General features: G+C 41.9%; 1 protein-coding gene across 9 annotated transcripts in view; it reads left to right on the top strand.

The window, feature by feature from the left end:
• Positions 1-16,372, top strand: part of ATG16L1 (autophagy related 16 like 1) — a 254,894-nt gene that overhangs the window by 47,546 nt on the left and 190,976 nt on the right. For all 9 annotated transcript variants that reach the window (XM_029617424.1, XM_029617422.1, XM_029617421.1 and 6 more), the window contains one exon: positions 6,640-6,745. In XM_029617424.1, the coding sequence (XP_029473284.1) occupies positions 6,640-6,745 (106 nt within the window). The remainder of the gene's footprint in view (positions 1-6,639; positions 6,746-16,372) is intronic.

Genomic DNA, 16,372 nt, shown 5'->3' with positions numbered 1-16,372 from the left:
TGCTTAACACCTTCCATGATCACCAGACACTGTTGCTTGCAGTCAGTACTCCTCGTGGCCAGGCCTCATCGGCAGCAGCAGCCAATGACAGGGACAGCTGGGCTGAAGTTCCACCCACCAAGCCGAAAAAAACCGCAATTGACAGTAAAATATCGCCCAATAATAAGCAACCCACGAACTGGAAAAAAAAAAAAAAGTCAATCGCTAGAAAAAAAAAAAAGCCCAAACTTGCGTTGGAGTTGACTGGGCTGGGGCGACACACCTGCACACTGCAGACGACACACTAACGTGTCACGACACACAGTTGGGAAAGCTCTGCTTTAAAGTGTGTGTTGAATATTGTTTGCTATAACTCATATTCTACTATAGCATTGGAAAAAGTGATGTGATTGCCATATTAGTCCACTTAAATGCACAGAAATAAAGCTTAACCAGTAGAAACAAAATAATGTCCTTTTATTGGACTAATTTAATACATTTCTTGACTACCTTTAGGGAGCTAATGCTCCCTTCCTCAGGAGGGAACAGCTTTGTCGCAGGAGGTTCTCTGGCCAGGGTTCCCGAGTGGGAGGGGGGATTTAAGGCTCTGGGGATTTGCATGGGCCCTTTATTTTCTAAAGGGGGAGCAAGAGGAACCTGGGAGGAGGTCCAGCCCTGGACCTGCCAGCCAACCTGAGCATTTTAAAAGGTAAACTGATCCAGATCTTAGGGAGGGAGCTCAGCATGCTGAGGAGGAAGGGGGAGGCGGGGGGACTTGATAGCCGGCCTGTAGGAAGTTTAATTCCTGCCTCTGAGCAGGCATTACATTTCTAGCAGTAGTAGGAGATGCGCTAAGTAGCTTCCCCACTAGTGTTACTCCTGGGAGAATTCTGCGCAAACAAATTTAAAATTCTACATACGAAAACTTAAAATTCTGCAGACTTTATATTGGTCAAAATAACACAATTTACCTGTTAGTCTTTAAGCAATATCATTTTAAATTAATACAGAAAAAAGTTATTACTTAAAGATGCAGAATTTTAAATATTTTGAGCAGAATTTCCCTAGAAATTCACTGTAAGTGTCCCTTCCACTCCCTCTCCCTACTCCCCTGGCCACTTTGCCCTCTCAGGCCCCAACTCCTCCACCTGCCAGTATCTCTGCCTCCCACCTCTAGGCTCAACCCCTTCCACTCTATTGCCAGTCCCAGAGTTTGACCCTGTTCTCAGTACTGCCCCTCACACAGGCTCCCTCTGTCCCTCCTCTCTCACACACATGCTCCCTTTCTCTACACACACACCCTCATACAGGCTCCCTCACTCTCGCACACACACACATCCCCTCATACAGGGCCCTCTCTTTTGTATACACACCCACACAAGCTCCCTTTCTCTCTCACACAGACATCCTCACACAGGCTACCTATGTCTCTCTCTTCACACAGGCTCTGTCTCACACATACACAATCCCTTCACACAGGCTAGCACCTCACATACACACGATCCCTTTTTAATACACATGAGCTCCCAATCTCTCACACACATACACACTCCTTCACAATCTCCTCATATGGGCTCCCTCTCTCTGAAACCTACACTTAAGCATCCCCTCCACTCCCCTTCTCTTACCTCCCATGCTCTCTCTCACCCTCCCCTCCCCTCTCTCACACACACATTCTCTCTCACCGGCATCCCCCCCCCCCCCCCCCCCCCCCCCCCCCCCCCCCCCCCCCCGCTCTTACCTCCCATGTTCTTTTGCATCAGACAAGCTGTACCTGCTATGGGCTTTTTATTGTGGGGGTTTTCAGTGGTAAAGTCCTTTTAACATAACAGGGCAGCATTGGCGCCAAAAAACCTGTGCTAAAACTCAAGTCAAGTTAAAAACCCATGGTAGGCTCAGCGCAGCTTATTACATCAGCCCCTCAATTAGATATGCTCAGTAGAATACAGTTTACCCACAGTGGTGTGCAGATTTTACTGCCTATATAGCAAGCAGTTATATGTGCAAAAATTTTATGCATGACATGAGTACAAGTTAGTGCCCTCTTATACAAATACCATACTAAGGATACCATTAACTATTATCGCCAACCCCTCCCCCACTTCCCAAAGCAGGGAGGTGCACTGGCATACCTCATGTTTCCTTAGTGCTGGAAACTTAACTCCTAATCAGAGGTGGAGAAAAGATTCCAGGGCTAATGTTAATCTGTGACAGAAGATGGAGATCTGGTGCCAGGATTTACAATCAGGATTTTATGTGTAGACAGCATGCTCTGAAATACTGAAAGGAGGGCGATAGAAGACTGGGTTCCCAGTTGTGTAGGGATGTAGCAGATGGTGTTAGTCTTAATATTTCTAGATTTCTCCAAAATTGGCAGTCCTGCCACACCCCCTGCAGCCTTGTCTCCTTCTCGCCCCCTTCCTCATTATCTACCAGCCTAGGGAAGCAGGGGGAGGGGAGGGTGGTTGGATGGCAGCATGGTGTGAATGTTTGTGTGGTATACTCTCTCACTCAACTCACCATACACTTTTGCTCCCTCTCTACTTCCTTCCCCTTTCTCATCCTTTTCTCTGACTTCTCCCTTTTCCCCTCCTCTCACTCCCCTCGCTTGCAACATGCCAAATTTGTGGTATGAGCAAAACAAACCCTTGTGGTGACTAAACCAGCAAGAGACACTCTGGCTTGGGATCTGGATTATGATAAGGATTTCTGCACTCTGCACCTCCAAAGCCTGCATCATGATGTCAAAGTCCCTCCCCGACAACTCCAAAGACTTTGTTTGGGATCTCCTGGTACCACAATCATCACCTTGTTTTCCCTGGCAGCACCGCAGAACCCAAGGCTCAGTACTTCCAGTGCTTTCCTCACAATGGACTGCACTGCTCTCCACAGTGGCCAAAAACTTCTTATGGCTGTGCTTTAGCCTCCCTCCCTCCCTAAATTTGGCACAAGCTGCTCCACCCACACAAGCAGCACCAACGCTAGCAATACATAATTTCATCTGGCTTGGGGGCCAGATGAAATTCAACCAAGGGCTGAATCCTCTGGCCATAATTTTGGAACCTTGATCTAAGTTCTTCCACAGGCAGATATGTTTACATTTCACAGCCAAGGAGTGGTGTGTGAAATAAAGCTAAACGTGGTTCATTTTGAGGTGACTTTGCTCTAGGCTATCTTTGTTTTGCATGTCACTACCTGGGGCAGATGTTCTAAGAGGTGTTTCGACTAACTGCTGACATTCAGTGCATAGTTTAATGCAGAAAAATAAAATACTCCCAATGCAGTAAGTAAATGTTGTGTTAATGTTTCAGGAGTTAAAAATGTGTGTAAATACAAAAATGTAATAAGGTATGGGAATTATTAGAAAGGGAATGGTGAATAAAACGGAAAATGTCATAATGCCTCTGTATCGCTCCATGGTGAGACCGCACCTTGAATACTGTGTACAGTTCTGGTCGCCGCATCTCAAAAAAGATATAATTGCGATGGAGAAGGTACAGAGAAGGGCTACCAAAATGATAAGGGGAATGGAACAGCTTCCCTACGAGGAAAGACTTAAGAGGTTAGGACTTTTCAGCTTGGAGAAGAGACGACTGAGGGGGGATATGATAGAGGTGTTTAAAATCATGAGAGGTCTAGAACGGGTAGATGTGAATCGGTTATTTACTCTTTCGGATAATAGAAAGACTAGGGGGCACTCCATGAAGTTAGCATGGAGCACATTTAAAACTAATCGGAGAAAGTTCTTTTTTACTCAACGCACAATTAAACTCTGGAATTTGTTACCAGGGGATGTGGTCAGTGCAGTTAGTATAGCTGTGTTTAAAAAAGGATTGGATAAGTTCTTGGAGGAGAAGTCCATTAACTGCTATTAAGTTAACTTAGAGAATAGCCACTGCCATTAGCAACAGTAACATGGAATAGACTTAGTTTTTGGGGTACTTGCCAGGTTCTTATGACCTGGATTGGCCACTGTTGGAAACAGGATGCTGGGCTTGATGGACCCTTGGTCTGACCCAGTATGGCATTTTCTTATGTTCTTATGTTCTTATGGAGTTAAAATGTGTACTCAGGCTTACTTTGCTAGTTTCTTTTCTTACTGAATCAGATAAAGACCTGATTGTATGTCAGTATTCTAAATATAAACTAGTTATTTTGTGGACAAAAGCTACACATTATTTCCTGTTTCAAAGCCTATACAAATGAAGAAGAAAGTTTTTCTTAAAATGAAAATGTGTACTGTTACAAAAATCCACTGCTTATTCTTGGGATTGGCAGCTTGGAATCTGTCTACCCCTTGCGATCCTGCCAGATACTTGTGACCTGGATTGGCCACTTTTGGAAACAGGATACTGGGCTTGATGGACCTTTGGTCTAACCCAGTATGGCAAAATTAGGTTCTTATGCATATTGGGGGCACTTTTTACCTAAAGTTTCCATATACATTTTTGCTTATATATCCATGATAATAAATTTGTTTTTTATGATCCCTCTCATTTGGAGCGTTTTTTCTTAGATAAAACTCCTGATTAGGAATAGATGGGAAGGACATGAGGTCATAATAAATATTAGTTAATTTTGCAGTTAAGAATCTTCCATCCATCCTCCTTGATGTGGACTTGAAAGGGATTACAGATAATTTACCTTTTGTTTGATTGCTATAGATGTATTTGCCCTTTTTATATTTATTTTTTGATTTATGTAATAAAAAATGTAATAAAGATATAAAAAGAAATGTACTCAGCCTTTTAAATAAGCTGAGCTCCCATTTCAACTCAGTTAAAGCCTCTCGGACTCATTGTTTGTGTACAATCATGCATAAATTGTTTGCGTGTATAAAATCTTTTATGTGCACAAAACATTTCTGCTTGTTTTGTGCACCTAAATCAAAAGGCAGGAGAAGGAAGAGCAGAGCCTGATGGGGAAGAGACCTGATACATCAACAAAGAGCAGTGGGGCTGGTATAGTGTGTGAGGCAGCAGGAAATTGTGGTAATGCATCAGATTTAAAAAAAAAAAAAAAAAAAAAGACAGGGAAGAAACACTTACAGGCTGATACAGTATGGTGCGCTCAGCCGAGCGCACCATTTAACACCCGTTTGGACGTGTGTTTTTGATGCACTCTTATTACCCCTTACACTGTAAGGGGTAATAGCGAGTGGGAAAACGTGCTGCCGATCCCCCTGAAACTGATAGTGCTCATCACAGGCATATGCATGTTGATGAGCCTATTAGTTATTTGCCTGGAATACTGAAAATAAAATGTGCGGCCAAGCTTTTCTGTACACTCTCCGACTTAATATGATAGCGATATTAAGTCAGAGGCACCAAAAATGAAAAATAAATAAATAAAACGGGTTCGAAAACAGAAGCTCAGTTTTGCTATGTCCGTTTTCCAAATCTGTGGCTGTCAGCGGGTTCGACAACAGACGTCAGTACGGTTGTCAGACCCGCTGTCAGCCGACTCTTCCGCTAATAAGGAGGTGCTAGGGACATGCTATTGTTCCTAGCGCCTCCTTATTGGCGCCTAGCCTAATTTAAATACAGAATCGCGCGCCCAGCACCGGCTCTCCTAAACCTTTTATTAAATCAGCCTGTTGCTGTTGCTGCTATAACTGCTCTGCAACCCACATCCCTAAAGAATACTAGTAATGCAAACTTTACTCCACCTCTTACTTGGAGTTAAGTTTCCAGCATTAAGAAACCATGAGTTAAGTCACATCACCTCTCTACATTGGGGATAATAACTAATGCCTTCATTTTCTTAGGGTTTCCATGCAAGGGCGCTAACCATTTCTAGCGATTTTGTGGTAGATTTTAAAAGAAGCGCGTGCGGCGAACGTGTGTGTGCGCTACCCGGCACGCACACATGTACGCCCGATTTTATAACGTGCACCGAGCCTGCGCCGAGACGCGCTGCCTACCCCCGTACCCTACCCCCCCCCCCACCCCACCTTCCCTTCCTTTCCCCTACTTCCCCTGCCCTTTCCCCCCTACCGTTTCCTTTTTCTTTTTATCTCAAAACTTACTTCTGCCCTGGGGCTGAAGGAAGTTGCGCGCACCGGTCAAGCAGCAAATACGGCTGTTGTACTGGGAGCCTGACACCGCCCCAGGCCACCCCTTTTTGCAAGCCCCGGGACTTACACACATCCCGGGTAAGACATGGAAGCTTATTTAGGGGGAGAGATTTTAAAATGGATAATGTCAAAGGCTGCATTTTAATTGTTTGTAACCAATTTGATCATAGAATTAAAACACATATCAATCTTCCCCCACAATTAAATGTTAAATATAGTTTTGCCCTTACCTTAGAGGAAGGACCAAGATTATACATTGCCAACCAAAGAGGCATAGTAGACTGAGTTTGCCTCTTCTATAAAATTCTTGGAAATGATAGAAGGGGATGAGTTGAACTTAATTGTGGCAGCAACATTGTTGGCCCTAAGGTAAATTTTTTTTTCTCTTACACACTTTTATGGAAGGACTATAATGCAGCTTACATTGGGGGAGGGTGGCTGGAGGTGATTTCTTGTGTCTATTGGTCTAACCTTTGTATGTGTGTGTGTGTAGTGCTGCTAAGATTTGATGCCCCTAGAGGTCTTATCTGGTGGTAACTTTTTTTTTTCTTGTTCATTGCTTTGTCTTCCCTATTCTGGATTAGCCCAGGACATGAAGGAATGCGCAGTGAGGCGTTATTGCAAGAAATGGGCCAGATAAGGATTAAATACCAAGAGGAACTGACGGAGCTGCATAAGAAACGTGGGGAGGTCAGGAAGTCCATCTTAAATCTGTGATCGCTTTTAAATCTTGTGTACAGTCTTTGTCACCCTTGGTCTGTTCTGTTTCTCATTTGTTGTATTTTAGTACTTAAATGACATTTAATTTCCCCTCTTTATACACATTCATCATGTGCTAACTCCTTTATTGGCTGCATCCATGTGGCTACTTTTTTCACATTGGCATATGATAAAATTAATTCTCACAGGACAAGCAGGATGGTAGTCCTCACATATGGGTGACATCATCAGGATGGAGCCCTCACGGAACACTTTGTCAAAGTTTCTAGAACTTTGACTTGGCACACTGAGCATGCCTAACATGCCACCTAACCCTGCATCCAGCAGGAGTCCCCCTTTAGTCTTTTTTTTTCCATGCAGCAGTAGCCACGCAGTTTGAGGAGCTCTCACAACTATTCCTGACAGGATTTTTCCTCAAGGAATTTTTTCTAAAACTTTATCAAAATTCACCCCATCCGGGGTCCCCCTTTCAATTATCGATACCCGCAGACGTAAGGTAAGGCTTTACCTCGTTTTCGTGGTCTGTTACCGACGGTTCCCCTTCTTAGGCCCGATGGCCACTGACCACATCGTGGTTACATTTTTCTAATTCGATGGTGACAGGTATTCGGCGGTGTCCCGACTGTCTGCAGACGATTTCCATTACGGACCCGCATCAGGTATGTATCCTGTGCTTAGGGGTCACCCATGATGTCGCGACCTGTACCAATTGAGCCCAAATGACGCCCAAGGGCCACCAGGCTCGCTTAGAAAAAATGGAGTTTTTGTTCCAAACTAAGCAGCTTACCCCTTCAAAATCATCGGCGCCATCGATGCCTCAGCACTGACCGGCCTCCGGCGGTTCCCGGCTGCCTGGTTCTCTGCCGAAGAAATCCACCTTGACGTCCTCTGTGCCGGACCAGCCTGAGCACAGAGAGAAACATCGGCATCGACACCGGAAGACTTCGTCTGCAGATCCAGCTAAGGCATTGGCATCGGTGGAGCCACTTAAAAAAAAGATCCGCACGGATGAGCAGCCATCCTCCTCCAAGCAAGGGTCACCCTCCGGTGGGGCCGAGATCAGAGATTCCACTTTCACCGGTGGACCCTCCGGCGATGACAGTGCAGCCTCCAACTCTGGAACTGGTCCTCAAAGCACCAGCCTTCCATGAGGAATTGAACTGGATGGTTCAAGAGGAGGTCATCCGGGCACTGCAAGGACTCCCGCCTCCATCGGCACCGGCACAGACTCCTGTTCCAGTAACCGACCCGATGCCCATGGTGCTGGCTCTTACCCCTTATACAGTAAGGGGTAATAGCGCATGGAAAACGCGTGGCTAACCCCCCCAAAACTAATAGTGCCTGCAACATGCAAATGCATGTTGATGGGCCTATTAGTCATTCCCGCGCGATACAGAAAGTAAAATATGCAGCAAAGCCGCACATTTTACTTTCAGAAATTAACACCTGCCAAAGGTAGGAGTTAATTTCGGCCGGCACCGGGGAAGTGTACAGAAAAGCAGAAAAAGCTGCTTTTCTGTACACCCTCCGACTTAATATCATAGCGATATTAAGTCGGGAGGCCCCAAAAATTAAAAAAAAAAGTAAAAATCTGCCCGCGAGTTGAAGACGGACGCTCAATTTAACCGGCATCCATTTTCCGAACCCGTGGCTGTCAGTGGGTTTGAGAACAGCCGCCGCTTCTGTCAAAAAGGAGGCGCTAGGGACGCGCTAGTGTCCCTAGCGCCTCCTTTTACCGCGGGCCCTAATTTGCATATGGGCCGATACTGAATCGCGCACCCAGGACACTGGCCTGTGCGCGTGTCGGGAGAGCGGGTGCTCGCCGGCTCTCCCGCGACTTTTACTGTATCGGCCCGTTAGTGAGTTACAAGCGCTAGTAACATACCCACCTTACACAATTTCTCCATGATCTAGTGGTGTTTCACACTCATCCTAAATTTTTGCCAAAGGTAGTATCTGAATTTCACTTAAATCCATCCATTATACTGCCTACCTTCTTTCGAAAACCCCACTCACATACAGGTGAGCGAGCTCTGCATTCCTTGGACTGCAAACATGCATTAGCCTTTTATTTGGAACGCACTGCAGCCTATAGGAAGTCCACCTAGCTGTTTGTCTCCTTCAATAAAACTAAACTGGGAATTCCAGTGGGCAAGCAGACCTTATCCTCCTGGCTAGCGTACTGTATTTCCTTCTGTTACCAGCAAGCAGGCCTCCCGCTACAAAAACGCATGAAAGCGCACTCTATAAGAGCCATGGCAACATCAGTAGCTCACCTCCGTTCGGTGCCCCTTACTGACATCTGCAAAGCTGCTACATGAGTTCTCTCCATAACTTTGCAGCTCATTATTACCTGGACAAGGCTGGCAAGCAAGATTCCATTTTTAGCCAGTCTGTTCTGCACAATTTATTCTCAGCTTAATACCCAACTTCCTTTCAGTGATCCACTGGAATGTCAGGATGCCCACCTACCCAAAACCCACCCCTGTTGTGCCTTTGGGTGTTTTTGGTATTCTAAACCCAAACCAACATGGATTTCGTAAGGGCCATTCCAAGGAGACTCTTCTCCTTTTATCCTTTGACACGTTTTTAAGAGGTTTTGATTCCTACACAGACTATCTGGTGATTTTTTTAGATATCTCAGCAGCATTTGACACTTTGGATCATAAAATTGTATTATCCATTCTACAATATATAGGAATTCGTTCCACTGTATTGAATTGGTTTAAAAGTTTTCTTTCAAATCGTCATTGTCAAATCAACATAGGCTCTCATTTCTCTCATCATTATTCTCAATCAACCGGTGTACCTCAGGGTTCTTCCTTATCACCCATATTATTCAATATCTATTTGCTTCCGTTATGTCATATTCTTACATCATTAAACATACAGTACAAAATCATGCTCTTTGTACCTTATAAGTCTTCTTGGTCAGAAACATTATCCATGGTGCAGCTATACATTAGCACCATTGAACAATGGATGGCTCATAACCGTCTAAAACTCAACAAAAAGAAAACAGAAATTTTGTTACTGAGTTTTATATAGAGTTCTAACAATGCTCCTCCTGAAAATATTAAGTTGGGTAAAGATACTATCCAAATCACTAAAATTGCCCGGAACCTGGGAGTCTGGATTGACTCAAATTTATCACTTTCACAACACATCTCTAAGGTTGTAAAAAATTCATTTTTTTAAATTACACGTGTTAAAAAGATTACGTCCTCTATTATTTTTCAACGACTTTAGATCTGTTTTGCAAGCTTTGATTTTTTCCGGCATAGGCTATTGTAATGGATTATATTTAGGCTTACCTGAATCCTCTATCAAGCCACTTCAGTTTATTCAAAACTCTGTTGCTAGACTCCTTACAGTGACACCTATGAGACAACATATCTCTCCCGTTTTACAGAAGTTACATTGGCTGCCGGTAAAATATTGAATAAAATATAAAATTCTTACTCTCATCCACTCATTATTAAACAATTTTGATTCCATTTGGCTCTGTTCTGAACTAAGAATGTATAAACCTTCTAGGGATCTTAGATCAACAGGAAAAAATCTTCTGGAAGTCCCAGCAGTAAAAAAGGCCGTTTTAAACATCACCAGGCAAAGAGCATTTTCTGTTGCGGGACCTATAATGTGGAATGCCTTACCTGATCCCTTAAGACAAATTCATAATAAAAAAGAATTTAAAAAAGCTCTAAAAACTCACTTTTTCAAAGAAGTTTTCGGAAACCCAGATCCTGTTTAAGGTTATACTATTCTAGGTATGTTAGTTATTCATTTGCGGCTACAACCAACTAGGCTTCTGTTAACTGTTATGTTCTATTTCTTATTTATAAATTAATTGTTAAAGTTATTCCTATCTTTTATTTTTGTTGATATTGATTATGATGTTTTAATGTAATTTTATTCCTTTTCGATTTTTTTTAAATTTTTTACTTTATTTAATTTATGTTACTTTAAATTTGTTTACTTGATTTTATTTTTGAAAAATATTGTAAACCGCTTCAGTCATTTCATGCATTTGGTGAAACGGTATATAAATGTATTAAATAAATAAATTTACTTGGGCATCTTCAGCTCGCTACTCACTCATATGTGAGGACTACCATCCTGCTTGTCCTGTGAGAAAGCAGAGTTGCTTACCTGTAACAGGTGTTCTCACAGGACAGTAGGATGTTAGTCCTCAGGAAACCCACCCGCCACCCTGCGGAGTTGGGTTCACTTACGATTTATTTTATTTTTCGCTCCTACTTTTACTATAAACGAGACTAAAGGGGGACACCTGCTGGTTGCAGGGTTAGGTGGCATGCTGGGCATGCTGTGTGCCAAGTCAAAGTTCTAGAAACTTTGACAAAGTGTTCCATGAGGGCTCCATCCTGATGATGTCACCCATATGTGAGGACTAACATCCTGCTGTCCTGTGAGAACACCTGTTACAGGTAAGCAACTCTGCTTTTTCCTCTTCGGCCAGCCAGACCAGTCCAGACACTTGAATTTATGCTCCCCTATCATCCGATGAACAGCAAGTTTGCTGATGTCACCCTATGTAGTGTTCCATGCTGACCTTAGCTTCCCAGTATTCCCTGTCTCCAGCAGATGGTAGGATCACATACCTGTGCAGCTGTTGGTTTCTGGTCTGGGCCGATTGAAGAGGAATCAACAAGTGATTGGCATCTGAGGTGACAGGCCTCAGGTTCTGATACTCACCTGTTTGAACATATAGCCCATGTTAGGGGGCTTCTAGAGTGGTACGGAGCTGGTGTTCTGGACTGAGGATTACCAGGTCTCCTGGGACTTTCTCATCATCTCTGGTCTTCCTCTATCTGTCTTTGGCATTTCTGAAATACAGGCAGTGACTGCTAATAAAGCTAAAAGTAAAGGATCCTCCATAAGTAGGGTGGAACCAGGCTACTGGAACTAACGTTTAAAAAGGAGATATAGCAACTTTTAAACTAGAAAATGAGGGAAAGCAGACAGTCTTTAACACGGTTCAGAAAGAAAATACTAACAAAACAGGGAAGTTAGTGCAGCCTGTTAGAGAGGTTCCAATAAAAACAAAAGTAGGACAGGTGCATTTAAGTAAAGTGTAGCCTGAGTTAAAAGATTCCAAATTATCCCTGTCAAGTGCTAGGAAGGTTGTCAATACAAACAAAATCATACAGTTGTGCTCATAAGTTTATATACCCCTGGCAGAATTTGTAAGATGTGTAACATTTTAAGAAAACGTGTACACACACTTTAGAAAGGCAAACCTTGTATATAGTGGTAACACATTTATAGATATAAACATACACACATTGAGAAAGGGGGAAGTGGGGAGGAGAAAAGAGTGTAAGAATTAAAAAAAAAAAAAAAAAAAAAAGTTAATACATGGAAAAACATCACTAAAGCCTTAGTGGCCAGTATAATTAAATGATATAGTAATAGTAAAGGAATGGATATGGTTAGAGTAATGGGCTGCGAACCAGGTTAGCAAGGTTTAAAATCTCTCTGCTATTGTTATTAAACATTTGCATAGGAATTGTAATTGAAATATTGCTCCATTATTTACCACTCGTTGTCTCATTAATACAATTTTTTCTTCTCATTTGTGAGCTTTTAGCTAAATCAGGAAATTTCTGACCATAAAACATTTTTTTGGATGACCGAAAAACATTTTCATGGTCCATATCTTATCATGCTGTAAGGCAAACACCACTATTAAGGTTGCTTTACCCACTATCTCATCTTGTGATTCCTGCAAAAATTCAGTCAAATTTTCCAATGCAGCTGATTGTATAGGAATATTATCCTGATTTTCTGCTGCTTTAATGGGAATATAATAAGCTTTAGTTATCAGAGGTATAGCATCTTGCGAAATTTTTAACACCTCTATATAAAACTCCCTAATCATTTCAATAGGAGTCTTTGTTAAGGATTTCGGAAAATTTAGAATCGTCAGATTTAACCTAAGAATAGGAACTACAAAGTATTTGTTTTTTGACCCTGAACAGCTGGAAAAGTTTTTGCAGAACAGAGAAATCCCCTCAATTATTTCCTCTTAGTTCAAGTGTTGAAGGAAGAAAGAGAAATATAAATGGATATCTAGATAAATAGCTGGTAATTTCTTGAGTTTATTGCATTGATTAACAGTCCCCAATAGAGGTCTTTTAATGAACAGATTTGCTTATATGATATGTTTTACTTATTTTCTGTTTAAAGATATTGTTCAAATATTGCTAGAATGTCAAATTTTGTTTGGCTAAATATGAAAAGTTGAAAAATAAAGAATTAAAAAAAAAAAATCTCACTGCTGCTGCTTGTAACCTTGGGCAAGTCACTTCAGCCTCCATTGCCTCAGGTACAAACTTAGGGACTGATGCAATAAGCTGTGTGGTAAAAAGGGCGCTCATGTTGATTGCCTGTTTTTGTTTTTTGTTTAATATCTTTATTCAAGTTTAAACATACAGTCTAGAATGCCATATGAACAAAGAAGAGTATACAAATCAGGTTTCCCCCTCTCCCTCATACAAGCCCTAAGTACAATAGGATGCGAGAGAGAGAAAATATTATGCAGCAGCATATTATCTATTCAATGGGTAGAGAAGGTTTGCCATTTGAAATCGGACCTGTACAGATGGAGCTAATTGGGCAATATATGGACCCCATATGCTGGAGAAACGTTTAGTCACTCTGTCACCACATCCCAAACACCAGGATTTGAAGTCGAGCATTAAGAAGTCTTGCATTTTGGCATACCATAATAAAAAAGTGGGAGCATCCCCTGTTTTCCATTGCACCAAAATACATCTCCGTGCAACACACAATCCTTTTGTCACTAGTAATCTAATGCTTTCAGAGCTTAGGTCCTCCACTCCAATACCCAAAACACGAAGGGCAGCTTGATCTGGTATCTTACATTTCAATTTATCAAAAAAGAATTCTTGAATTTAAATCCAAAATTGTTGTATAGGAGAACAGTCCCAGAAATTATGACTGAGAGTAGCAATAGACTCTCCTCACCTCCGACAGTTGGGACTCTCAATGAGATTTAGCAAGTGGGCTTTGTAGGGAGAAATTACAATTCTATGTAAAATACGTAAGTGCTGTTCTCTAATGGGAGTAGAGATAATGGCACGGTTAAACAGCACTAGACTATCATGGAAGTCCTCTCTCTCTAGTTCTAAACCTGTCATAACTCCAGACCGATGTTAGAGCCTGCAGAGTGTTATATTTAGTAATGGAGTGGACAAATTTATATAAGGTCGTCAGAGAATGTCTCCCCCCACGATATAGACCTAAAGTCTTTTGAAATAGCCCCGGACCTTGAGTAGAAGAATGTGGACGGAGCAGAGTGCCCGTTTTTAACACACGCACAGCCATGTCTCCTAGATGTGCAATGGTATATTTTAATGAGCTTCCATGTTAAAAGGGACACTCTAGGGATAAATTGTGTGTCCCTAGCGCATCCATAGCAGTGGGTGCCCAGGAAATGAGGCTGTGCGAGGGTTAGGAAAATGGGTGCTTGTAAATTGAGCATCTGTTTTCCTAACCCGACTGCCATCAAGACTTTTTTTTTCATGATGCTGCTTTCTGTGGTTCCTCTTAGTATCATGACAGTTTTGAGTAGGAGGAACCACAGAAAAGCAGTATTTTTTTTGTTCAGGCTTGGGGTGAGTCAAGACAATGCCAGCTCTGGGGCTGACGTTCATGTTTGCATGTTAAAACATGCGTGTCAGGTGCACGGTGATTTTTTGCATGGAAGATAATAGCTAATAGCCTCATGTACATGGCATTTAAATGTGATGAGCGTTACTAGCTACGCATTTTGGATTTGCTAATTCCATTATTGCATCAGGAATTATTCTAGCGCGTCCAACCATGCATCAAGTTGTGTGCTAGGCTGAGTGCACTATATTGCATCAGTCCCTTAGATTGTGAGCCCTCTGGGTACAGGGAAATACCTACAGTACCCAAATGTAATCCACTTTGAAGTGCTTGAAAAGCAGAATATAAATCAAATAAAGCTGACATGCTTATTGAAACCTTCTGTATTGAACTCTCAAGAATTCTCTGGTCAAAAAAACCTCTGCTCTGTCTGCTGACAAAACATAGTGTAAAGAAATCTTTATTATGTTATGGACAACATTTTTTCCCTGAACTCTCGCATTAAGTGCCAGAATGAAAATGTGTGTGTGTATATTTTTTAATTTTTTTATACTCAGATTTAATGCAACTAGTAATAAAATAATATACAGTATTTGCTGGCATATTGGACGCAGTGGTGTATAAGATGCACCCCCTTTTTAAACACATTTTTAAGGAAAAAATAATAATTTTCTATATTTTTTGATGCATTTGTTTTGGATTGGGGAAGCCGTGCTTCGGCAAGCCCCTTTTGCCGAATCGCGGATTCCCCTTACTCTTGGTAACATTGCATTAAACTTTGCCAGCGAAGCCACTTGTTTCCAGGGAAACAAAGATCTTTGTCATGATGTGAACTGGCATGTCATCCTCTTAGCACTTTAAATCTCATCAACAAACCTGAGGCTGAATTAATATTCATAATAAAAAGGACCTTTGAAGAAAATAAAAATGCTGCAGCATCTCAATAACTCTTCTTCCAGATCTTGCTCCTCCCTCTCCCTGCCATTTTTTTAAGCATAGTCAGCTATTAATTTTGATGCCGGTGCTGGGCTAATTGGGCGGCGTGCCCTCACTCCCCGACGGCACCGCGTCACTCTCCCCCCCCCCCCCCCCCCCCCCCCCCACCGGATGCTGTTAATTTTGATTACTGGCGCATATGATGCATTCCATATTTTTCCCCTATTTTGAGGGGAAAAAAGTGCGTCCTATATGCCAGCAAATACGGTATATAAAAGGAGGAAATCCTATTCAGAACATATTAAACAGTCGACAAACCAAATACATGAGTTTGGTTATACAATTTTCCAAATATAACCTACCCTTCTCACCCCTCCCTGTACCTACCCCCAAATCAAAGACTTCGAGCAATAGATCCCACCATGATATAAAAAAAAAATTAAAGATGTGTATCGCCCTAGATCTTCAGATAATTTTGTAACAGGGTCTTGTGTAATGTCAATTTGCCCATGTTGAATACAGACCACAAATGTTTCTTTAGAGCCAAGAAGGAAGGTAGAACAGGTTTACTCTAAGAGGCAGCAATCTCAAATTGCAATAATAACTTTATATCCATCTGTCACTCCTATATATGTTAAAGATAAAAGGAATATTTTAGGATCCTTTGGCAGTGATATGCATAGCATCTGCAAAATCAAATTTATCTCTTCCCAATAAAGCTGGATTTTCACATACCCACCAATTGTGACAAAAGTACCAATGTTGCACAGAGGTACCAACAGGATTTATCAACTGTAGGGTAAATATTGTGAAGTTTTTTCAGTTATCAAATACCACCTAAAGAGAGTTTTATAACATTTTCTACAATATAGATGGATAAAGAGCTTTTGGCTGTCCAAAGATAGCATTTATCCTACTCTGTTTCCAACAGTGCTCCCTCCCAGTCCTTGAAATGTTTAGGCTTATTGGTCAGATCAAATTTAAGAAAGGTATAATTTCCTAGCA

The sequence above is a fragment of the Rhinatrema bivittatum genome, chromosome 9 (genome assembly GCF_901001135.1).
Source record: "Rhinatrema bivittatum chromosome 9, aRhiBiv1.1, whole genome shotgun sequence".
Classification (NCBI taxonomy): Eukaryota; Metazoa; Chordata; class Amphibia; order Gymnophiona; family Rhinatrematidae; genus Rhinatrema; species Rhinatrema bivittatum.
This window is presented reverse-complemented; position numbering and strand designations above follow the sequence as displayed.